Raw genomic sequence first — 25,271 nt, 5'->3', positions numbered from 1 at the left:
AAACTGCTCGCGGTCCCCCCTGAGATGTGAAGGGGGCCTTCTCCAAACTGCCACCAAGAGATCTCTCCCCCTCCCCCACAGGTGTTCTATGGGATTCAGGGCTGGACTCATTGCTGCCACTTTACAAGTCTCCAGGGCTTTCTCTCAAACCATTTTCTAGTGCTGACCTGAAGTGTGTTTTGGGTCCTTGTCCTGCTGGAAGACCCATGACCCCTGAGGGAGACCCAGCTTTCTCACACTGGGCCCTACATTATGCTGCACAATGTGTTGGTAGTCATCAGACTTCATGATGCCATGCACACGGTCAAGCAGTCCAGTGCCAGAGGCAGCAAAGCAACCCCAAACATCAGGGACCCCCGCCATGTCTGACTGTAGGGGGCGTCTTCTTCTCTTTTTCCCTGTAATCTCTATGTTGAGGCCTTTTCCTACTTCTGTCTCATCTGACCAGAGAACATTCTTCCAGAACGGTTTTGGCTTTCTCAGGTAAGTTTTGGCAAACTCCAGCCTGGCTTCTGTCTGTGGGTAAGAAGTGGGGTCTTCCTGGGTCTCCTACCATACAGTCCCTTCTCATTCAGACGCTGACGCTGGATAGTACGGGGTGACACTGTTGTACCCTCGGACTGCAGGGCAGATGGAACTTGTTTGGATGTTAGTCGAGGTTCTTTATCCGCCATCCGCACAATCTTGCGTTGAAATCTCTTGGCAATGTTTCTTTTCCGTCCACATCTAGGGAGGTTAGCCACAGTGCCATGGGCTTTACACTTCTTTATGACACTGCGCACGGGAGACACAGGAACATTCAGGTCTTTGGAGATGGACTTGTAGCCTTGAGATTGCTCATGCTTCCTCACAATTTTGCTTCTCAAGTCCTCAGACATCTGACAAGTCATCTGACAGAATTGCAGGGGTGCCAATACTTTTGGCCAACACTGTATGTCTGCATGTCACATCATTAGAATTACTGCCTACACATGCTTTGATGTCAACATACTTCAAGATCTTTTTAAGTGTGTATTATCTCTGTACTGTGACATCACTGTGTGTATTATCTCTGTACTGTGACATCACTGTATTATCCTGTACTGTGACATCACTGTGTGTATTATCCTGTACTGTGACATCACTGTGTGTATTATCTCTGTACTGTGACATCACTGTGTATTACCCCTGTACTGTGACATCACTGTGTGTATTATCCCTGTACTGTGACATCACTGTGTGTATTATCCTGTACTGTGACATCACTGTGTGTATTATCTCTGTACTGTGACATCACTGTGTGTATTATCTCTATACTGTGACATCACTGTGTGTATTATCCCTGTACTGTGACATCACTGTGTGTATTACCCCTGTACTGTGACATCACTGTGTGTATTATCCCTGTACTGTGACATCACTGTGTGTATTATCCCTGTACTGTGACATCACTGTGTGTATTATCCTGTACTGTGACATCACTGTGTGTATTATCCTGTACTGTGACATCACTGTGTGTATTATCTCTGTACTGTGACATCACTGTGTGTATTATCCTGTACTGTGACATCACTGTGTGTATTATCCTGTACTGTGACATCACTGTGTGTATTATCTCTGTACTGTGACATCACTGTGTATTACCCCTGTACTGTGACATCACTGTGTGTATTATCCCTGTACTGTGACATCACTGTGTGTATTATCTCTATACTGTGACATCACTGTGTATTACCCCTGTACTGTGACATCACTGTGTGTATTATCCCTGTACTGTGACATCACTGTGTGTATTATCCTGTACTGTGACATCACTGTGTGTATTATCCTGTACTGTGACATCACTGTGTGTATTACCCCTGTACTGTGACATCATTGTGTGTATTATCCCTGTACTGTGACATCACTGTGTGTATTATCTCTGTACTGTGACATCACTGTGTGTATTATCCCTGTACTGTGACATCACTGTGTGTATTATCCTGTACTGTGACATCACTGTGTGTATTATCCTGTACTGTGACATCACTGTGTGTATTATCTCTGTACTGTGACATCACTGTGTGTATTATCTCTGTACTGTGACATCACTGTGTGTATTATCCTGTACTGTGACATCACTGTGTGTATTATCCTGTACTGTGACATCACTGTGTGTATTATCCCTGTACTGTGACATCACTCTGTGTATTATCCTGTACTGTGACATCACTGTGTGTATTATCTCTGTACTGTGACATCACTGTGTGTATTATCCTGTACTGTGACATCACTGTGTGTATTATCCCTGTACTGTGACATCATTGTGTGTATTATCCCTGTACTGTGACATCACTGTGTGTATTATCCCTGTACTGTGACATCACTGTGTGTATTATCCCTGTACTGTGACATCACTGTGTGTATTATCCTGTACTGTGACATCACTGTGTGTATTATCCTGTACTGTGACATCACTGTGTGTATTATCTCTGTACTGTGACATCACTGTGTGTATTATCTCTGTACTGTGACATCACTGTGTGTATTATCCTGTACTGTGACATCACTGTGTGTATTATCCCTGTACTGTGACATCACTCTGTGTATTATCCTGTACCGTGACATCACTGTGTGTATTATCCCTGTACCGTGACATCACTGTGTGTATTATCCTGTACCGTGACATCACTGTGTGTATTATCCTGTACCGTGACATCACTGTGTGTATTATCCTGTACCGTGACATCACTGTGTGTATTATCCTGTACCGTGACATCACTGTGTGTATTATCCCTGTACCGTGACATCACTGTGTGTATTATCCTGTACCGTGACATCACTGTGTGTATTATCCTGTACCGTGACATCACTGTGTGTATTATCCTGTACCGTGACATCACTGTGTGTATTATCCTGTACCGTGACATCACTGTGTGTATTATCCTGTACCGTGACATCACTGTGTGTATTATCCTGTACCGTGACATCACTGTGTGTATTATCCTGTACCGTGACATCACTGTGTGTATTATCCCTGTACTGTGACATCACTGTGTGTATTATCTCTGTACTGTGACATCACTGTGTGTATTATCCCTGTACTGTGACATCACTGTGTGTATTATCCCTGTACTGTGACATCACTGTGTGTATTATCCCTGTACTGTGACATCACTGTGTGTATTATATCTATACTGTGACATCACTGTGTGTATTATCCCTGTACTGTGACATCACTGTGTGTATTATATCTGTACTGTGACATCACTGTGTGTATTATCCTGTACTGTGACATCACTGTGTGTATTATCCTGTACTGTGACATCACTGTGTGTATTATCCCTGTACTGTGACATCACTCTGTGTATTATCCTGTACTGTGACATCACTGTGTGTATTATCTCTGTACTGTGACATCACTGTGTGTATTATCCTGTACTGTGACATCACTGTGTGTATTATCCCTGTACTGTGACATCATTGTGTGTATTATCCCTGTACTGTGACATCACTGTGTGTATTATCCCTGTACTGTGACATCACTGTGTGTATTATCCCTGTACTGTGACATCACTGTGTGTATTATCCTGTACTGTGACATCACTGTGTGTATTATCCTGTACTGTGACATCACTGTGTGTATTATCTCTGTACTGTGACATCACTGTGTGTATTATCTCTGTACTGTGACATCACTGTGTGTATTATTCTGTACTGTGACATCACTGTGTGTATTATCCCTGTACTGTGACATCACTCTGTGTATTATCCTGTACCGTGAGATCACTGTGTGTATTATCCCTGTACCGTGACATCACTGTGTGTATTATCCTGTACCGTGACATCACTGTGTGTATTATCCTGTACCGTGACATCACTGTGTGTATTATCCCTGTACTGTGACATCACTGTGTGTATTATCCTGTACTGTGACATCACTGTGTGTATTATCCTGTACTGTGACATCACTGTGTATTATCCTGTACTGTGACATCACTGTGTGTATTATCCTGTACTGTGACATCACTGTGTGTATTATCCTGTACTGTGACATCACTGTGTGTATTATCCTGTACTGTGACATCACTGTGTGTATTATCCCTGTACTGTGACATCACTGTGTGTATTATCTCTGTACTGTGACATCACTGTGTGTATTATCCCTGTACTGTGACATCACTGTGTGTATTATCCCTGTACTGTGACATCACTGTGTGTATTATCTCTGTACTGTGACATCACTGTGTGTATTATATCTGTACTGTGACATCACTGTGTGTATTATCCCTGTACTGTGACATCACTGTGTGTATTATATCTGTACTGTGACATCACTGTGTATTATCCTGTACTGTGACATCACTGTGTGTATTATCCTGTACTGTGACATCACTGTGTGTATTATCCTGTACTGTGACATCACTGTGTGTATTATCTCTGTACTGTGACATCACTGTGTGTATTATCTCTGTACTGTGACATCACTGTGTGTATTATCCCTGTACTGTGACATCACTGTGTGTATTATCTCTGTACTGTGACATCACTGTGTGTATTATCCTGTACTGTGACATCACTGTGTGTATTATCCTGTCCTGTGACATCACTGTGTGTATTATCCTGTACTGTGACATCACTGTGTGTATTATCCTGTCCTGTGACATCACTGTGTGTATTATCCTGTATTGTGAGCTGCTCACGGTTCTAGTCTATTTAGATGAAGAGAACATTGCTCAGTAATGCTTTCCTTATGACTTTGAGGGGAGGTCGGAGCCTTTTCTACCCACCAGCTCTGCCTCTCATAAGAAGATGAATACATAATATACAGATTTGGGAGGGGGGGGGGGGGAGGTATATTGGGCTTTGGACAGGGAAAACTCTGCCTTCCAGGAAATGCATCCTGCTTTGAGGTTCTTTGCAGAATATCTATCTACACCCAAAGCTTGACCAAAACTCTCCGATGAGGAGGGGTGATACTGGGAGGAAAGGGGGGTGGGAAACACAGCGACAAAAAAACAACCATTTCCTCTGCTCGGAGAGAGACAGTTAGGAAACAAATTAACAAAATCCCATGCCAAAAATATATATATCCGTAAAACAAAAACTTCCTATCAGCTGCTGCCTCCCCATCCCCTGGCTGACTTGCATGGCTTGCACACACACACTATCGAGCTCTGGCTGAGCGTCCATCCTCCGGCTGCTGCTGCTACAAGGACAAACTCTGCTTTCTGCTCCTGAAATTCGCTTTCTCCCTTGAAATCTGCGGAGGGTTCACTATTCCTGTCGAATATGGAAACGGTTGCTGCTTAAGTGACTCCTGCCTGCCGCCCACTTTAGTTGTGAGTGGACCGAGAGGAGCCACATCTGGAACACATCTGTCTTCTCTGAGCGTGGGAAGAAGAGAGTCTGATTTCCACCATTCGTGGGGGCTCTTTGCTTGGTGGGGTCCAGACGGGAATGCTGTTGCATCTCCGAGGGCAGGAGGTGGGGGTTGCCTTGCAAGAGTGTGGATAAAGAGGAGACAGAAACTTCTTGGGATTCTTTACTTCACATCCCCCTTTCATGGGACTTCCAAGCCGGCCTGCCCAGCTACGCCATTTCTGGGGGGCTTATACCTCTCAAAATGAGCGGAGATGTCCTCTAGCAGCTCCTGACCCTGTACGGTGCAGCAGGGCTCGCCCCATTTAAGTGGCGATGGGCATGCAAAAACTAGTGGCTGCGGCTGTGGCGGTAGCGTTGGTATCACTGATCCTCAACAATGTGGCTGCCTTCACCCCAAACTGGGTATACCAAACAATGGAGGAAGGGCGCAAGCGCAGCGTTGGTCTCTGGAAGATGTGCTTGGCTGGCAGAGGAATAAACACCAGGCCGGGACAAGGAGATGAAAGGGTATGCCAATCGATTGGTTGGGGGTCTGAGCCATCCGGCTTACAAGAATCCCGGAACACGGTCAAGTGTAAGTATAAGTGTGAATATTATATTATTATATGTGCGCCTCATGTCCCCATCAATCTATAACATATCAATGTCATATCATAGAAAGTGCAAACACCGCTCTACCGTACAGTGGTTGTATATATAATAGGTGTCTGTACTGAAGAGGCTGTAGAGATAGCAAAAATATCCAAAATAAACCCTTGGACTGATGGGAGCAGTTTCTCATGGTTATGTCTACAAGTCAGGCTTAACTACAGGTGAAAGGTGAGGTATAGAAATATACAGTCTGAGGTATAGTACGGTATTATTCAGTCTGAGGTATAGTACGGTATTATTCAGCCTGATATATAGTGCGGTATTATTCAGCCTAATATATAGTACGATATTATTCAGTCTGAGGTATAGTACGGTATTATTCAGCCTAATATATAGTACGGTATTATTCAGTCTGAGGAATAGTACGGTATTTTACAGTCTGAGGTATAGTACGGTATTATTCAGTCTGAGGTATAGTAATGTATTATTCAGTCTGAGGAATAGTACGGTATTTTACAGTCTGAGGTATAGTACGGTATTATTCAGTCTGAGGTATAGTACGGTATTATACAGTCTGAGGTATAGTACGGTATTATTCAGTCTGAGGTATAGTACGGTATTATTCAGTCTGAGGTATAGTACGGTATTATACAGTCTGAGGTATAGTACGGTATTATTCAGTCTGAGGTATAGTACGGTATTATTCAGTCTGAGGTATAGTAATGTATTATTCAGTCTGAGGTATAGTACGGTATTATTCAGTCTGAGGTATAGTACGGTATTATTCAGTCTGAGGTATAGTAATGTATTAGGGCGATATCATTCATGTCAGCATCGGTGAAACATCTCATTCACATTTCTACATTTCCCTGAATGGAAAGTTCCTGGAAAGTTGTAGACCTGTAGAGTATTGAAGTGTCACAGCCAAAGGCACGGACTTGTCCTAAGAGATACGGTAAGTGGGATCTGAGAGGCGACGACATCTACTGACATGGTCAAGTTCACATTGAGGGAGGTGAAAGCAACATCGCCAACTTATCTTCTGGTTACTCATAGAAATTAATTCTGTAAAGATATTACATAATAACATACGTATATCCTTATCTCTTGTATCTATCTATCTATCTATCTATCTATCTATCTATCTATCTATCTATCTCCTATCTATCTCCTGTCTATCTATCTAGCTATCTGTCTATCTATCTATCTCCTATCTATCTATCTATCTATCTATCTATCTATCTATCTATCTATCTATCTATCTATCTCCTATCTATCTCCTGTCTGTCTATCTATCTATCTATCTATCTATCTATCTATCTATCACCACTTGAAGTCCCAATATCTGCATATTACAAGCTATAATTTCCATTTTCCCCCTATTTTGATAAATCTTCCTTCAGTGTTAGAATTGTTGAGCAGCCATTTATACCAGTGGTATATACATGCAGTATACCCTATGTATACGCTACACCCACAGACACGGACTTTTGGCCTATATTAAGATCACGAGTTGCACCGAGGAACAGAACAGGGACACAATTCTGGTGACTATCGGGTCATTGGAGCACCCCCATATTCACTATCACTACACAGTGATCTTATATTTCTCTATAACATGTCACCCTGTAACTCTAGTCCAGTCTCCAATAATATCACAATGTCGCCTCCTGCCGAGACGCCCGGTGATCACCTGTAATTTATGGGGTAACCTGGCAGCAAGCATTCAACTCTGGTCCACAGCGCCACCGCAGGAGACACAAATCATTACAAGTTGCATCCACGTGGAGTCAGTGTCACACGTCAGGCCGCTATGGTTTATACGGTACGGTCCTGACCTGGACGCCCCAATCTAATAGGGCTTTGTAGGGCTTTAAGAAGCGGCCTTTGTATTCCACACAACCACTTCACAGTTTTCAGCTGCAAATCTTATAAACCTCACTTAAGATGTGACAAATATCAGTAAGAATCCATGTCATTGTATAAAGAGTGGGCCTCAGCGAGGTGGACCACCGCAGTCTATGGACGCCCATTGATTGCTAAGGCTGCCACAACGCGCTTCATTCCTCTGCCTATAGAAAGTGGGCCCTGTGACAAAAACTTAAAGGGGATGTCCAGAAAAAAAATGTATGCAACCCAATAGGGAATTATGAATGAACAGAACTCAGGCTTATTCGTTGCAATGTACCTGAGGCCATGGCGGAAAGCTGACGCTCTACTTTTCGACACAGGGATGGAATTTGGAGCGGAATCTGAGGTGGAAGGCTGACGCAAACTCCTCTCCAAATACCGCCTTTAGTCGCAACTCACCGAAACCTCCCAGAAATCCCTAGGCCCTGCATTCTCCTGTCTCTCCGTGAGCCTGGTTTTTACAAAAAAAATGATATTTCATTCACATATTAGTGCGACGCTGGTTTAATACGTCCGTGTTATGTTTTAGGGCGATAACCAGAACGTCACGCTAAACCCTGCAACAACATAAAAAACTGGAAAAAAAGGAAAAGTCTAGGAAGGCGTCAAAGTTAAGAATATAAAACTCCACGGTTGGATTCTTCCATCCAAGAATGAGGCCTATTCCTCAGCGTAATAGGGGGGTTAGGATATTAACCCCTTCCGCTAGCAAGAAGAAAGCGAGCTGTCATGGGATGCGCTTCTCACCAGCAAGGAAAGGGTTACGCAGAAAATGCACAGCATGCATTAGGTCACTGGTAATAAAACATTCATCATTCACTTTCCTTCCCCCTCCGCTGCTCCCCCAAAGGTCAAATACCACATGTAGAAAGCCGTGTGTTACACAGTGCGCAGCTTTGTAAAGTGCATGTTACAGGATAGTGTGCCAGCGCACAAAGCCAACTCTCTAACAATCTGCTATACTGTGCTTTATAACATGTGTGACCGCTGCCCCGGGATTAGTCAGTGTCTATGGCAGTGTGCAGACTTCAGTGATCCCACTGGAACCCCCAAATAGCTAAAGCAGATCAAATCTATAATGCAACATGAATATATCACGGCTGGGGCATACACCCTCTAGGGGGCACAGTTTTGACATTGAGGACGCAGGGGCTGGTGTTTGCCAATCCCTAGACTTGGCTTGCCAATAATGTAGTTTGTCTGTAAAGTCCAGAGCTCAGTAGTCAAATGGATGGACTGGGCCCCCCTTCTCTCAAAGGGCCACATAGCAGCTGCATGGTGTTTCTATGATATCACCTAAAGATCCAAGATGTAGAACAGGGAGGAGGATCTCTAAGTCCCTCAGCATAATACAGGCTACTGTAGTCTGCTGACAGGTTGCAACACAGTCTGAAGTCTGCTGACAGGCCTAATCACAGCCGTATGGAGTCTGCTATGGAGCAATAGACTTGACTGAGCCTGTTTCTGACTTGATTTTTACCTTTTTCTGCTGCCCTTACCTCTCTTCTGAATTCCTAGAAGGGGACATGGCCGACGCAACACAGAATAGTGACTAAAATTGACATCAGAAATTGGCTTAGCACAAGTCTACGCCAGTCTCTTCACGCAGACGGTCAGAAATGCAGCCGATTTATAAGGAGGCATTAGGTGTAGCTCACCCCAGTACACAGGGGGATCAAGACAAGATACAGGGGGATCCGACTATCCCATGACTTTAGGATCAATAGGACAGGCAATGGGTATAAAATTGGTGGGATTCTGACTGTTGCCGAATAATGTAGAGAGTCAGTCCCTGCCGATTGGATACTGATCTATCCTAATGATATCTCATCAATTTTACGTCCTTGCAAAGCAAAAACCATGACTTTATAGGTCTGAACTATTGAACTATTATGGAACCGGCTCCTTATAGTAGTCATTTCAGTGATGTAAAGTACAGAAGGTCTAATATCAGCTGCTTATCTGATGACGAATGAAAATACGTCTTTAAGCCGCTGCTTTTCCCAGGACTTGAGACCAAATGGGTCTACGGTATCCTGTAATGGAAACCATAAGGAGAACAAATGTGGCGGTAGAGCGCTGCTAAACAAGACGTCATATGCAGATTTATTTCGATCTACAGTTGGACCTATAAGTCCTAGGTCATCTCACTGGTGTGGCATCGGAGGTCTACCTGCACTACATATGGATGTGTTTCTTAACTTGAAGAAGGCGCTTGTTCCACCATATCTACCCATAAGACTACTCGCACCTACCATCACCTCCTCTTCCTAGGACATCATGTTACCCAGCGCTCTACAACTCCATTGGTTCTCCTTTTGGTAAAAAATTAAATACAAAAGTAATCAAAAATGTACTTGTACCCCTAAAATAGTCCCATCAGAAACTACAGCTCACCCCACAAGAAACAAGGCTCCTTATGACTGTGTGGACTGAGAGGTACGTAAGTTACGGCCTTGGAAGATGGATCTGAAAAAAGTAAATTGACAATGAAAAAATGTGTGCGTTTAGGGGTTAGAACAGTGAGCAGAATAGTGAGCGCAGCTCTGGGTGACAATACAGACCAGTAAAACATAGAGTAAGTAGTGCTGGACAGGATATCCACAAGCACATGTGCAGGATACAGAACAGCATGTGCATATCACACAAAGACTGCGAGTGTAATGTACGGAGATCCTTAATAGTAGAAGTTACCATAGCAGAACGCCATAACATCCATACACACAGTAGTGAGGAGGCGCTGACATACACTACTCTTACACAGGGACTTAAAGGGGTTGTCTGGGGGCAAAAGAAAATATTTTCATGTTCCCAAAATGTAACTTAATTCCGATTTCAGACTCCTTTTCAGCCTTATTACATAACTCATTAAACACATTCGCCCCCCACCCCCAAAAAACCCCTCCAGTATATAAACTCTTAAAGGGATTTTCCATGAACATCGGGGGTCTCCTTCTTTGCTAGCTAAGTCAGTCTCAGAAGACGCAGGGTTAGGCCGCTCCTGAAGAAGATGGAGGTGGTGCTGGAGAGTCCTCTTGCAACATTGGGGACACTCCCAGTGCTGTTTGAGCGCTGGGGCCCGCCCTCAGTGCTGTGAGAGAACTCATTTGCATACCGAAGAAAACCCGGATTTCTACTGAACGGCGGCCCGGAGAAGACATCTAAAGGTAGGAGAAGAATAGACTTTCTTAAGGCTATTCCTATGTGTTATCGCGAAAAAAAGGGTATCCAACGATAGGATCCTTTTAACGCAAGCAAGTTAGCTCAAAATAAGAGAAAGCTACACCTCACACGCCACCAAGGCCGCAAGTCAATGCTCGTCATGTCTTGGGACCCAGGTATGACACAAGCCAAACCAGACAGTCATCTGCAGACAGCTGTTTCGGGGTGACTTCCCATCATCAGTGCAGAGTAGACTTCTGGTTTGTCTGGGTAAGAGTCTTTGCGGGGACCTGAAAGGGGCTCCTTAGGCCGAGATTAAAGGCTCAAACACTAAGATTGCTTCCTTCCAATAGCTGGAGATAGCCACAGCTTTCTTTGACTCGCCGCACATTTGTAGTGCTGGGTTTTTGTGTCACAAATTTCAATGGGACCAAAACCTGTCACTGCCTATCGTACAGCGAGTGAGCAACGCGCCTCCTGGCTCCGTCGTTCCATTTATCTTGGCTTTTAGCAAGACTATTTTAGCCGGTCTCTCCCTGAATTTGCTTCTTTGCAGAAATCTATTTTTGGGTCTAAATGAAGAAAATTGTGTAAACATAAAATGGGTGTAGTGCCCTGACGTTTCCTGTTCGCTCTCCTTTTACAGTGCAGTTTGACATGATGAGGGCGTGCAATCTGATAGCGACGGTGGCCCTGACGGCCGGTCAGCTCATCTTCCTCATGGGTCTAGTGGAGCTGCCCATTATTACCCAGGATTCTCAGTGGTGGGAAGAAGCCATAGCTGCCGTTTTTCAACTTGCAAGTAAGTACAATGTGAAAAAAATAGGCAGGTCTATGGGAACGTCCAGTAGAGTCCATTGTCCATTGGTTGCTGGTGGATTTTTTGTATTAACATAGCAGATAGAAACATGCAGGGCTGCGGCAATAGAAGCCGATGGGTCAAAATGGCAAGAAATCCATAAAAACATTCCACAACTGAATCCCAAAAGTTGTTTTTGATGGGTAATGGTCCTTGAGGAGATCCAGCTGGTGTAGAAGGAAGACAATGTTCCATCTATATAACTCTAAGTAGTTGCCCTGTGAGTCAATGTCCGAGCCATTGAAGAGCCTTGAAACATGACTAGGTATATCAGCCAAACTAGAGCTACCTATGTCCAACCAAAGAAACTCAGGAGGGCAAAGGTCACCCCAAATATTGGTGGGATTTACATTTCTCTTTTCTTCTTTCACTTCAGTCTAATTGACAAAAATAAACGATTAACCCTTCTATTTCTGATAGCGTTCTTACTCTGAGATACCTTACCACACCTGCCTAAAACCTTTGCACATTACTGTATGAGCAAAAAAAATCCCAGAAAACTAAGCAGATGATGTTCCACTAAATGCCCTGACATAAAGCCTGTGAACACCTGCACGGCGATCACAGGCCTAATAGGTTATACAACAAAGAATTTTCCATGATCTCACTATGGCATGCTGCGGGACTACCCCTTTAAGCTGCTTCCTCGACAATTTTTCTCTTCCAAGGCCCCCCCCTTTCAATATTTCATGTCCCGAGCTTTCAAGGCCCAGTTTGCATAACAGGTAGTAACAGGCATTTCCTCCTCCTGTGAGGGGACATCCTGGCGCCCTTCAGTCTCTGTCCCTTCGCCCAGTGTACAGAGCAGACTGCAGCACAAAAAAAGGAAGCTAGGGGAGGCTAAATATAGCTGGGGAGTGCGCATGCCGCTGTGTGCCATGAGAGACTAAATAACAACACACTCAGCTTCCTTCCCATTCAAAACAGGCAGAAGGACAGCGGCCGCAGCGGCAGAGAAAGCCTCGGATGCGTCCTGCTACTGGCGGCTAGGCCTGACGGGGACAGCATTGCTGCAGTCCAGTATATACATTATATATCTATCGTACTGGCAGCTGGTAATGGAAGAGGAATAAAAACATTACATAATAAATAGAGATGAGCGAAATATTCGAGATTCGATATTTGTTTGGAGTAGAGCCTCAATATTCGATTACTCGATCGAATATCGAATCCCATTACAGTCTATGGGAAAAAATGCTCGTTTCAGGGGAAACCACTATAAGACTAAAGGAGAGTCACCAAGTCCACGAGTAGCAGGAGGAGAGTGTTTAGGAGGAGCGCTGTGCAGTTAAAGCGCACGGACCCCATAGACTATAACGGGTCCGTGCGCTTTAACAGCACAGCGCTTGCAGTTGCGCTGATATTCTATTCGTTGGTCTCCTCCTGTGGATGAGAGGCAAGCGCTAATGTGAACTTATTCGTCCTGCAGAACCAGCATTGATTGACAGTGTATAGCATTCGGCCAATCAATGCTGGTTCTGCAGAAGGCTCGTCCTTGCTAGTCGGGAGAGCTGGCAGCTTGCGGTTATGCGGGAGCTGACTTTTTCTCATAGGAATCCATTGGCCAGCATTGATTGGCCAAATGCTATACAGTATACAGCATTCGGCCAATCAACGCTGGTTCTGCTGGAGGCTCGTCTGTGAGGAGGCGGAGTCTAAGAGCGGACCACAATGGAGACTGCTGTGGTCCGATCTTAGACTCCGCCTCCTCACAGACGAGCCTCCGGAAGAACCAGCGTTGATTGGCTGAATGCTGTACACTGTATAGCATTCGGCCAATCAATGCTGGTTCTGAATTGAATCTTTACTGTGCATAGCGAGTAGTATTCGATCGAGTACGAGTATTTCTTTTCCAACTGTAATTTTTATTAAATTTTCAAACAAAGTATACAACCATACACAATAGAGATGCAAAATACGAGTATGAGTATTTCAAATACCGTAGTATTCTATCGAATACCTACTCGATCGAATACTAATCGCTCATCTCTAAAAATAAACAAATATTAATAACAATTTCCCCCCCAAATTTTTTTAGAATCATAATAATAATAATAATTATATATTAAAAAAACCTACCCCCCCCAATAAAGATAGTATAGAACCCCACAAATAAGGAAATATGTATAAAATTTGGGCAGTCCCATCTTTGTTGGAATGGTCTCCTGACACGACGCTGACCACAGACTGTCCCACTATTTTGGATCCCAGCGATCACTTTTACTCTATGAGTGAACTTGGTGATAAGTGTTCAATTTTCCAGCAGCGCCACCACTGGGGAAATGAAGTACTTCAGGATGATTACAAAAACCAAATGTGTTGTACAGATGTGATCCAGACCTCCAGACCTCCTGGAATGGTTGACGAATAAGGGGACTGGACTAGGACGCCCCTACTACCATGAAGTTCACCAACAGAGTCCCATACCATGATTTACCTGTTAATTCTTTGCTAACTCCAGAACTGCCACCCTGGTGACCCCCTCCCCCTCTTTGCTTACTTTTCTATGGCGGCGACATGATGTACCTCCACATGACCACTACAGCCAGTCATTGGCTATTGATTATTTATATTTGTCTATAAGACAAAATTGTGATATCACAATGACTTCCATATTTTCAATAGAGTGCTAGCTCCCAAACTTATAGCCGCTTTACCAAATGATACAAGTGTTGAAACTGTGGGTTTGTGACCTCAGACCTAGAAGATACTAAAAATGGATTTGCCTTTAAAATCTTAAAGGTCATTTCTCCATACACTAATAAAAGCGATCCCATTCTTTTTCAGGTTTTGTTCTGGTTATAGGTTTGGTGACCTTCTACCGGATCGGACCCCACACGACTCTATCCTGGTCCTGCTACCTAGATATTGGTGCTTGCCTACTGGCGACATTGGCAGCTGCTATTCTGATATGGAACATTCTCCACCGGCGGGAGGACTGCATGGCGCCCCGAGTCATCGTCATCAGCCGTACCCTGACTGGTCGCTTACGCAGAGGCCTGGACAATGATTATGTTGAATCTCCCTGCTGACGGCCATTGCTAATCCTCACCTGGTATACGGATCAACATTGTGGTGTAAATCCATAGGTATCACGTGCACACATCAGTATCACGCCATATAGTTGCACATAAAGGGTCTGTTCTGTTATTTCAGTCTATCTATTGCCGGAGCTCTCACTTATGTGCCTGGATACAATATGGAGAACCTGCCACATGGTCATGTATACATCACCATGCATATGTTGTGCAGTACAGACTGCCCCGTAGCCATGACCTTTCCTCTACCCTGTGGTGGACCATAAAGCTTCACAATAGCCACAGAAGAGAAGATAAACCTTACAGGACCAAGTCGCTCAGGATTCTCCATTTATAAACCTAGCGGACAATGAACAGACTGGACGACGGTTCATTCACTGTATTATGCATTGGAGGATCTGCATAAGGAGCCGAGAAAGTGACCAATGTTATATCCTATTAATGTATGAAAATAACCTATAGCCATATATTGTAATGTTTTGTTATTTATCACCATTTGGCGTTATAAGTAAAAAGAAAAAAAAAAAAAAAGTTTGATTTAACGGAGTTTTGTACCAGCCTATGTAATACACTCTATCCTATCCTTCCTACTAATCCTATCCTACTTGGATGTTTGTTCCTCAATCACGCAAAAACGGCTGAACGGATTTGGCTGAAATTTGGCACACAGATAGATAGGAACCCCGATTAAAACATAGGCTACTTTTTATCCCGGTAAATGACGTCATTACATGACCGTTAAGCACGAATTTACAGACACACTATGTTTGAGGACCTTTGATGACGTCATCACAGGCCATTCAGCCGTCCCATAGGATCACGCTATGTGGTGGGCAGAGCTACACGCTAATTTGTGGGTGGAGCTAAACAGGAGGGAGCCAGGCAGTGTGACAGCCGAAGAAAATGGAGTCTCATGGAAGATCAGGAGAGTACAGAACATACAGGCTGTGTCTGGACAAGAGGAGTATATTGGCTGTAGAGTTTCAGTGAGTAGGACGGGGAATCTGTTGTTCTGCTTCAGATGGGGGAGGGGGGAGAACTATTGTACATTTCAGCAACATCCGTTTAGCTGTGTCTAACACACAAGCTGCTCAGACACTCTCACACAGCACAAGCCCTGCATTTAAAATCAGCAGATTTAGCAGAGCTGAGGCAGCGCGCTACCAGTTTGTGTGCATAACACAGGGGCATGTGGTCTTCGGACTTTGCTGGGGGGGAAAAAAGGGCAAACTGTGTCAAATTTCACCAGCAGCCATTCAGACGTGTCTAACACAGACGCAGCTAGGACACTCAGACAAGACAACCCCTGAGATCCAAATTTCCTGATGTAGCCAAGCTGAGGCAGCACGGTACCACAGCTTGCTCTGCTCTCCATACGGATGTGCAGACAGCTGGGGCTGGGGCTGCTGCGCATATGCACAGATGTAGCAGAGCCAACAGTCGGACGCAGGCGGATCAATGCCAACCACATTTGGCTAATTATTAGCGGCTCATTGCCAACAACAACCCGCAGATGACGTCACGGGCAGAAGCTAGTAGTAGTTAATCCTAAAAATATACTGATCACAAATAACCCCAATAATATGGGAACCGTGAGGGTAAGTGGATTCCAATACAGCAGTCATGCAGACATGTAGCAGTACATGGCAGTCTTTCATAGGAAGGACATAGATGGATAGTCTAAGTCCTGCTTCTTATACTGCCTATTTTAGGGTGTCTTGGGATAGGAAACACACTGGCCACCATGATAGTCAACTAGAGAGAAGTCAAGAAGGAAGGAAAAAGATTTTGGTTGCGTTCTCTGGTGCTTACACCGCTTACTATCTGTACTTTCTCCCTCTTTCTTCCTCCGATCCTCTCCAGATCCTCAATACAAACCAAAGTTATTTCCTTTCCAACTCATCATTTACTGAGCACTTCCTAAGTGCTGTGAAAACATCTCTATTAAGGAGACAATTTGCACCATGGTATGGACTTCCCTCTGAAGTCACAGCTTGAGTGGATTTCCTTTGTCAAGTGAGAGATGCCTCGGTCTCCTGTAGGATCGATGTCCGCAGTGAGGAGGGTTCCCTTTAAATGAAATGGTCAAATCCTCATAGAAAAGACGTCCATGTGACTATAACCTGTGCGCCTGTCATACAGTGATCATCAGCAGAAAAAAACAAATATTAAAGGGACGGTCTAATAATAGACACAGATAAAATATTGCTAGGAAATGCCTAGGACTTCCGACCAGAGGGTGCCCTACAATTTCTATAAAGGTGCGGTTTCACTTTGTCGCATGTTTGCTCTGCCAAGAATTATAAATGGCCAACCGTGTGGCTCTGAAACAAAAAATAATAGAGAAGCGAGGATATGAAATGGCCGGGGTGTAGTGCTGGTGACTGTAAAGCACAGTGGTCGGACCTCATAGAGGGGTTTGTTCATTTTATTAGGGATAGAGTATGCCATCACTTTCTAATCAGTTGGGGTCTAATCTCTGGGACCCCTATCAGTCCTGTAAATAACGGGGACACAGTACTGGTATAGAGTTGTGTTCAGGCCTAGTTTTTTCCTGACCACTTGGCTCTGCCGCTGACCTATTCATTTGAATCAGGCTGTGCTGTAGTTTCCTGCACAGTGGGCAGTACAGTGAAGGGGAAAAATAGCAAGGGTGCACAGCACTACACCACCATCGCACCCCTCCGGATCATAGATGGATGTCATACAACACAAGTCATACACCATCACTTTTCACGGCATATCCTGGTGCCAGATGTGAGCTTGGAAATATCACATCTTGTAAGTAAATGGTCTTGTATAAGTGAACACTACTTCCTATTGCTCAGTGGGCATCTCAAGAAGCCTCCATGTAAATGGTGTATCCTATCCTATCCTATTAATCATATCCTATCCTACTAATCCTATCCTATCCTATCCTACTAATACTATACTAATATTACTTACTATTGCTTACTATACTAATAATATACTAAAGCTTGGATGTTTGTTACTCAATCACGCAAAAACGGCTGAACGGATTTGGCTGAAATTCGGCACATACATAGATAGGAACCCCGATTAAAACATAGGGTACTTTTTATCCCGGTAAATGACGTCACTACATGACCGTTAAGCACAAATTTACACACACACACTACGTTTTAGGACCTTTGATGACATCACAGGCCGTTCAGCCGTCCAATAGGATCACGCTATGTGGTGGGCGGAGGGTGGAGCTAAACAGGAGGGAGCCAGGCAGTGTGACAGCTGAAGAAAATGGAGTCTCATGGAAGATCAGGAGACTACAGAACATACAGACTGTGTCTGGACAAGAGGACTATATCGGCTGTAGAGTTTCACTGAGCAGGACGGGGAATCTGTTGTTCTGCCTCGGAGGTGGGAGAACTGTTGTACATTTCAGCAACATCCGTTCAGCAGTGTCTGACACACAAGCTGCTCAGACACTCTCACACAACACAAGTCCTGTATTCAAAATCAGTAGATGTAGCAGAGCTGAGGCGGCGCGCTAGCAGTTTGTGTGCATAACACAGGGGCATGTGGTCTTCGGACTTTGCTGGGGGGGGGGGCGAACTGTGTCAAATTTCACCAGCAGCCATTCAGCCGTGTCTAACACAGACAGTGCTAGGACACTCAGACAAGACAACCCCAGTGATCCAAATTGCCCGATGTAGCTGAGCTGAGGCAGCGCGGGTACCACAGCTTGCTCTGCTCTCCATACGGATGTGCAGACAGCTGGGGATGCTGCGCATATGCACAGATGTAGCAGAGCCAACAGTTGGACGCAGCCAGATCACCGCCATCCACATTTGGCTAATTATTAGCGGCTATTCACCAACAACAACCTGCAGATGACGTCGCGGGCAGAAGCTAGTGTATATATACATATAAGGTTCATCCTACCTCTTTATGAGCTTGATTGACTTGAAGGCTTCATCCATGTCTCCTACAGTGAGGAAGAAACTGAAGTTCAGCAACGCATCTCGTGTTGCTTTCTCACAGTCCTCTAGTCCAATGAAGTCTCGCAGTGGCTTCTTGGCCACCATATTGGGGATCTGTGGTGTGCCCGCTTCTGAATTTTCCGATTTATCCTCATCCTCACCAGGCTGTAAATGGATTATATCACAGTGAGCACATCTGGTCAAAATGTGCATCTTACAACACTGGTCACAGATTGCAGGGCATTGCAGCTAATGGAAGTGAATCAGGGGGTGTTGCAACTCCCACATTGCCACCATCAGGACACAATGATCACAAAACTTCTACACATCATAGTTTATTTCTGCAATTATTGTGTCTCGGCTTGTAAGTCACAACACAACCACAGCCACTTTCATGAGCTGCCATGAGCACTGTGATATCCTAAAAATATGTATTGCATAATTGGGGGAGCCATAGTCATCGTGTAGCCTTGGCATTAAAGGAACTGTCCACGTTTTTTTTTTTTTAAATTTATGAACTATCCTTAGGACAGATAACCAACTAAAGATTTGAGGGGGTTCAACGAGTGATTGCAAAACCATGCACGGCTGCTATACAATGTGTTCACCCGAACACTGCGGTCTCTTCACACAGCTTATTGGTGGGTGGCCTGGGTGTCAAAACCCTGACAATCTTCTACTGATGACCTATCCTATATAAATGTTGTCAGGAGTGCTGCTTTAGGATGTCAGTTTGCAAAGGTGGAATAAACTCACAAAATTCACATGTATGTACGTAATGTTGCACTGAAATACAGTTGGTCTTTCCCTAACCACAGACAGCTGATAACAGGGAACAATAGATGATATGTATCCAGTTTTATCCAAGCAGACTGCTATAACAAGTATTACACTGTACAAGTCATTTGCTTCTGTTGTGCTGCCTGACAGCAGCATTTTCCTTGCTGGTCCTCATAGACTAGGAGTCTCAAAAAATGTGGCCCCTGAGGCTGTCATCTGCGGCCTGCAGCAGGTAGAAATAAAACCCAACACAGTTCTAAAGCTTCCCGATTTTGCAGGCCACATACTTAGCTCTGTTTCCCGACACCTCCCACCCTCTTCCCCTGCTCCAGGTGCACCGCTATGACTTATATGTGCGCCTGGAGAAAGGGAAAGAGAGCGCACCCAGGAGCAGTGAGGTAATACAACCTAGAGGATATTTCGGGGAGAAATAAACTATATGGGGACACCGCTGGAAGACAATAAACTCTACGGGGCCACTGTAACAATACCTTTGTAGTGTAAAGAAGCTGAAAGGAATGCAGCCCATTAACTTCAAACTTTTTCTATGTGCAGCCCATTTGTCTCGCTGAACTTGAGACCCCGTCATAGACCATTAACTACAACCTCACAATCACTGGATTGCTGAATGTTACCGAGTCCTGCTCTAATAGCTACACTGTGTTCCAGAGTAAGGGAGCTGTGTCTTTACATTGCTTTCTATAGTGCAGCGTGTCCCCATCTAGCTATACGTTAAAGGGATCCTATCAGTCAGACACAATTTTTTGTAGGTACCACGTCGGAATAGCCTTAAGAAAGGCTATTAGTCTCCTACCTTTCGTCGTCTTCTCCGCGCCGCCATTCGCCTCCAATCCCGGTATTTAAATTAGCTCTCTCGCAGCACTGGGGGCGGGCCCCAGCGCTCAGACAGTACTGGGGGCGTCCCCAATGCTGCGAGAGAACTCTCTCCAGCACTGCCTCCTCTTCTTCAGCAGCATCATCTTCAGCCTCTTCTTCCGGCGGTGGCTTGTAACTTCTAGGCCTCGGGCCTTGGGCAGAGCAGACTACGGATGCCCACAAGCTACAAGAAAACGGTCGCTTACAATACTGTGCAAGTGGCCATTTTCTCTTGGCCTGTGGGCATGCGCAGTCTGCTCTGCCCAAGGCCTTAGAAGTTACAAGCCATCGCCGGAAGAAGAGAGTGAAGATGATGCTGCTGAAGAAGAGGAGGCGGCGCTGGAGAGAGTTCTCTCGCAGCATTGGGGACGCCCCCAGTGCTGTCTGAGTGCTGGGGCCCGCTCACAGTGCTGCAAGAGAGCTAATTTACATACCGAGAAAAAACAGGATTGTAGGCGAACGGCGGCGTGGAGAAGACGATGAAAGGTAGGAGAAGAATAGCCGATGTGGTACCTACAAAAAATTGTGTCTGACTGATAGGATCCCTTTAATAAAGTGCAAATATGACTGAAGCCAATCCCTGCTTTTTTGCAAAGCTCCACAACAAAACGAGAGACAGCTAAATGATAATAAGCTCATATGGTGTGCCTGTAGTAAGCTGCATGTGATGCATCACTTGTATGTATGGGAACGCAGTAACATAAAAGAAAATCTATACAAATGTTACTAAAAGATTTAGGTACACAATACCAAACATGTCATGGGACATCTGTATACTTACAACTGGCTGATAAACACAGCCTCTCCGGAATAACAACTGAAGGCAAATGGCAAAAAACACAAACAGAAAATAAATATAACACGCAAAATAAACACTGGAAATAAAGAAAGAAGCAGACAGACATGTGGACGAGAAACTGAAGGCATGAAAAAACAAACAAACACAAAATGCAGGTCCTGTTGGTTTTCTCTTTAAAGGAAAATTCCAAGTCTTTATTTTTTTTACCCATCAATGTTTAAAATAATACACACTATATACTCTCCTGCCCGTTCAGGATTCTATAGAGGGTCTCCGTTCGGGTCTGCTGTCTTCCTGACCATTGGCCCACACGGGAGCCAACTGGTGAATAAGCAGTTCTGTTCTGGTCAGATGGAGACATTGATTGGCTGATGTGCTTGTGTGGAAGCAGAAGCCAAACAAAGACCAAGGACCCAAAAAAAGACTCTCTGCTGGATTCCGAGATGAAAGAAGAGGTAAGTGCATACGGTTTCCTATTTTACGGGGCAGAGTAAAAAAAAAAAAAAAAAAAAAAAGCCAACCCTTTAATAATGTAACCCTGCACCTTACTGTGGTTAAATAACCCGAAGTCCACTATCTGTACTGCTGCTATGTTGTGTTGTCTATAATAACTCTGCCCTCGCTGTAGTATAATAGTTCTCCATGCATTAACTACCTATCTTGTGTTTATACACAGCAACCAATCAGAGGTGGCAGAGAGCAGCAGCCTGAACCAATGATAAGACAGGGGGTGTGTCTCAGACCACCTGTGACTGCCTGCAAGCACTGCAGCTAAACTGTAGCGATGTTCTAATGGAACTGAGCTAAATGTAGCTAAGGAGTAAGATCAGAGGAAAATAAGTAACTGGTGATTATCCCTTTAAATATTATTTTACACTCCTGACTGGACAGTCAAATCAATTTAAAGGGGCCCTATCAGGAAAACGATGCCGTACGAGCCCCACATATGCCTGAATAGCCTTTAAAAAGGCACTGCTAATCCCCCCCCCCCCCCCGTTTTAAATTAAGTCCGTATAAACATATATGCAAATTATACTTACTGTGCACTAGTGGACGTCATCTTCGGTCCCGCCTTCCTCTGGTGTCTTCTTCCAGCGATGTCCTCCTGGGCTCTTGCTTCCCCGCCTCCATCTTCGTTTCTTCCGGCTGGTTTCATCCAAATCACACGCGTGCGCAGTAGCGCTACTGCGCACGCTCCGGTGCCATTTTTGATAATGGAAGTTCGCGACCGTAATGCACATGCGCAGTACGCTCGCGTAGTTCTAAGGGGAACTGAGCATACCAAGCATCCTCAGTTCCCTTTAGAACTACAACAAAAATGGCACTGCAGCGTGCATAGTAGCGCTCCAGAGGCGGAGCCGGAGCACGAGCGGGATTTAAACCCAACCAGCTGTAAGAAAAGAAAAAGAAGGCGTGGGGAAGCAAGAGCCGACGTCGCTGGAAGAAGATACCAGAGGAAGGCGGGACCGAAGATGACGTCCAACAGTGCACGAACCGCCCACCGTGCACGGTAAGTATAATTTGCATATATGTTTTTACAGTCTTAGTTTATAATGGGGGGGGGCGCTTTTAAAATACCATTAGCGGTGCCTGAATAGCCTTATGTGGGGCTCATAGGGCTGAACTTTGCTCATAGAGCCCCTTTAAGTCCTATATATAAATTGGTGTACATCTAGTCTCACATGGAAAGCATATGCATATGAGTTTTCTTGTGCTTTATAACCACCTGCATCTTCACAAAGAATTCACCAATAGGTTCTGTAGCTGTACTGCTCCATGGCGCCCTCTATCCATACATTAGTAAAATGCACATGACACCAAAGCCAACAAACCCAGATGAAACACCATGCCCACCGTCAGCTTCCTAGCGGCAAGTCCAATACCCACAGGTTACGAAAACGTGTGTCTTTAAATATTGCATCATAGACAAGAGACGCACAAACTAACAGGGCCTCTTAAAGGTGAGATCATATATATAATATCCCTGGATAGCAGTGATCGTCTTACACAATAAACACTCACCTTTCTCGTAAAATAATAATGTGGCACTTCAATGCCAAGAAGAGACTGGAAAGACGCAGGCCGTGGAAAGCTTTCCTGAAGCAGTAGGCCATGTTCCTGGGTACTGAAAAATGACATAACCAAGACGTCTTCCTGTAAGTAAAGAAAACGGAGCTATTAAACTCTGTGTGAACTTGCTTTTACACTTTAGGACCTCGGGGACCCCCCACCAATCCTGAGAACAAAAAAGCTTCAGCATTGCGTTAATTCTGCATCTTCTCACCTGCAGAAGTCAGAGCCCCCCCCAATCATAAAGTGATGGCATATCCTAGCTATAGTCCACACCTGTATAAGACAGAAGTAAGCCTACGCCTTTGTCACCTTTGCTACAGATTATATGAAATGATTACCTTTCCATGTGGAACTTCTACAACCTGGTTGTGTTTTGGTGATGGGTGCACTGAATTTGGGACGGCCAGCAATGCCTCGCATACTAGAAGCCGTGGTTCACTTTGATCCCAGAAGTGACTAATGGGGATGCGGTCAAGAAGCTTTGTGCTTTCTGGAAGGTTCCTGTTGGTATGAAATGGGTGAAAAAATGACTTCAGGTAACAACATTGAATCTTATAACAGGTAGTGTGCCATTTTCCAACCAAGGTTATCTCACAAAATACTTTTATTTCGTATCCACAGGAAAGGGGAAATACGACAGCAAACCTCCACAAGACTGGGGCCTGCAAATGCCCCCCACATATTCTAAGTGAATGGAACAGTGCTGCATAGGCTTGACCATTGCCGCATTTACTTTCAGCCCCATAAGTGAATAAAGCAAGGATTGAGCGTGTTCACCAGCAATCCATTAGCATGGGGCTCTTGGGGCAACTTGTGGTCACCCATAAGGATCAGGTTCTTATTCACTATCCTGTGGCTAAAATGGAAATAAAAGAACCTTTAATACTAATTTTATACTTTCATTTAGGTTATATGTCGTCCTATACCCATAACAGATGATCCAATATGTTGCGATCACACACTTGACACCTATGCAGCACCAACAATAAGCCTTTACCCCTCGTGTAGTCTTTATACTAATACACAGTATACTAATACTGACTCTATCCAATGAAGGAGCTGACAAGGCCTCAGTACATAACCCTCCCAGAATTTCTTACGTCTCAGTATTGGATGGAGACTCGTGTTGGTCAGCTTGGCCATTCCAGAAATCAAAGAAGGATATGGTGTCCAAGTCAACATCGTAGAAGTACATTTTGGAGTCTAAGTGACCATCAGCCTGGAGAAAGAAACACAGGGTTAAATGACATGGGATGAAATGTTTTTATGTAGATGTTTGTGATAGGTCATCAATGTAACATATAGAGAACCTATGTAAGGGGTATTCCTAGCTCATAACATGACCCACATCCTCAAAATAAAGGGTGTGTATTGCTCATCTGGTGTTGTGCGCTCTTGGCCCCCCACTGTGCAGAGGAACTACAGAAGGGCTCCCTTAAAATAAATGGGGTTAGCTGTAGTTCCCTGCACAGCTCGATGGACAATGTGCAGGGAAATAAAGTGACATCAACATCGCGGCCTCTTTATTCTCCGTGGGGGTCCACAGGTCCAACCTCCACCAACCATAAAGTGAGGGCCTACCCTAGCATCTAGGTGCAAACCATTTTAACAATGCGTTAAAGACGTCTTCATCAATATCGGTTTCTTTACAGGAAGTTTTACTGACATTACATACACTGATCGCCATCTAGTGGTCACTAAAAATGTTGCTAAATGGGGTCAATAACGAAAAAAAAAAATTATAAGATTTTTGGGAAGATAAACTTTAACTTGAAGCCCCTTAAACCCACAAGTGCAATCTTACACAATTACAAGATTACACAGTCTTCACACAGGGAAAAATGGGACTGGTTTGGGATCAGGATTTGTAGGGTCATAGAGGTCAGAAGATTATGACT

General features: G+C 44.4%; 2 protein-coding genes across 2 annotated transcripts in view; one reads left to right on the top strand and one right to left on the bottom strand.

The window, feature by feature from the left end:
* The window catches only part of IFT140 (intraflagellar transport 140), a 51,388-nt gene that overhangs the window by 10,730 nt on the left and 15,387 nt on the right, over nucleotides 1-25,271 (bottom strand). Inside the window, exons 15-18 of the mRNA XM_075286079.1 lie at nucleotides 24,474-24,592; nucleotides 23,712-23,874; nucleotides 23,323-23,454; nucleotides 18,808-19,010 (exon numbers count right to left, since the gene is read on the bottom strand). Coding sequence (XP_075142180.1) covers nucleotides 18,808-19,010; nucleotides 23,323-23,454; nucleotides 23,712-23,874; nucleotides 24,474-24,592 — 617 coding nt within the window. The remainder of the gene's footprint in view (nucleotides 1-18,807; nucleotides 19,011-23,322; nucleotides 23,455-23,711; nucleotides 23,875-24,473; nucleotides 24,593-25,271) is intronic.
* Nucleotides 5,007-15,404, top strand: TMEM204 (transmembrane protein 204). Its single transcript, XM_075285617.1, has 3 exons — nucleotides 5,007-5,917; nucleotides 11,654-11,809; nucleotides 14,654-15,404. Exons 1-3 carry the CDS (start codon nucleotides 5,656-5,658, stop codon nucleotides 14,896-14,898), a joined length of 663 nt encoding a protein of 220 aa, XP_075141718.1. The 5' UTR covers nucleotides 5,007-5,655; the 3' UTR covers nucleotides 14,899-15,404.

Source organism: Leptodactylus fuscus, chromosome 8 (genome assembly GCF_031893055.1).
Source record: "Leptodactylus fuscus isolate aLepFus1 chromosome 8, aLepFus1.hap2, whole genome shotgun sequence".
In the NCBI taxonomy this organism is placed as follows: Eukaryota; Metazoa; Chordata; class Amphibia; order Anura; family Leptodactylidae; genus Leptodactylus; species Leptodactylus fuscus.
Note: the sequence above shows the minus strand (reverse complement) of the source record. Positions and strands in the feature narration are given on the sequence as shown.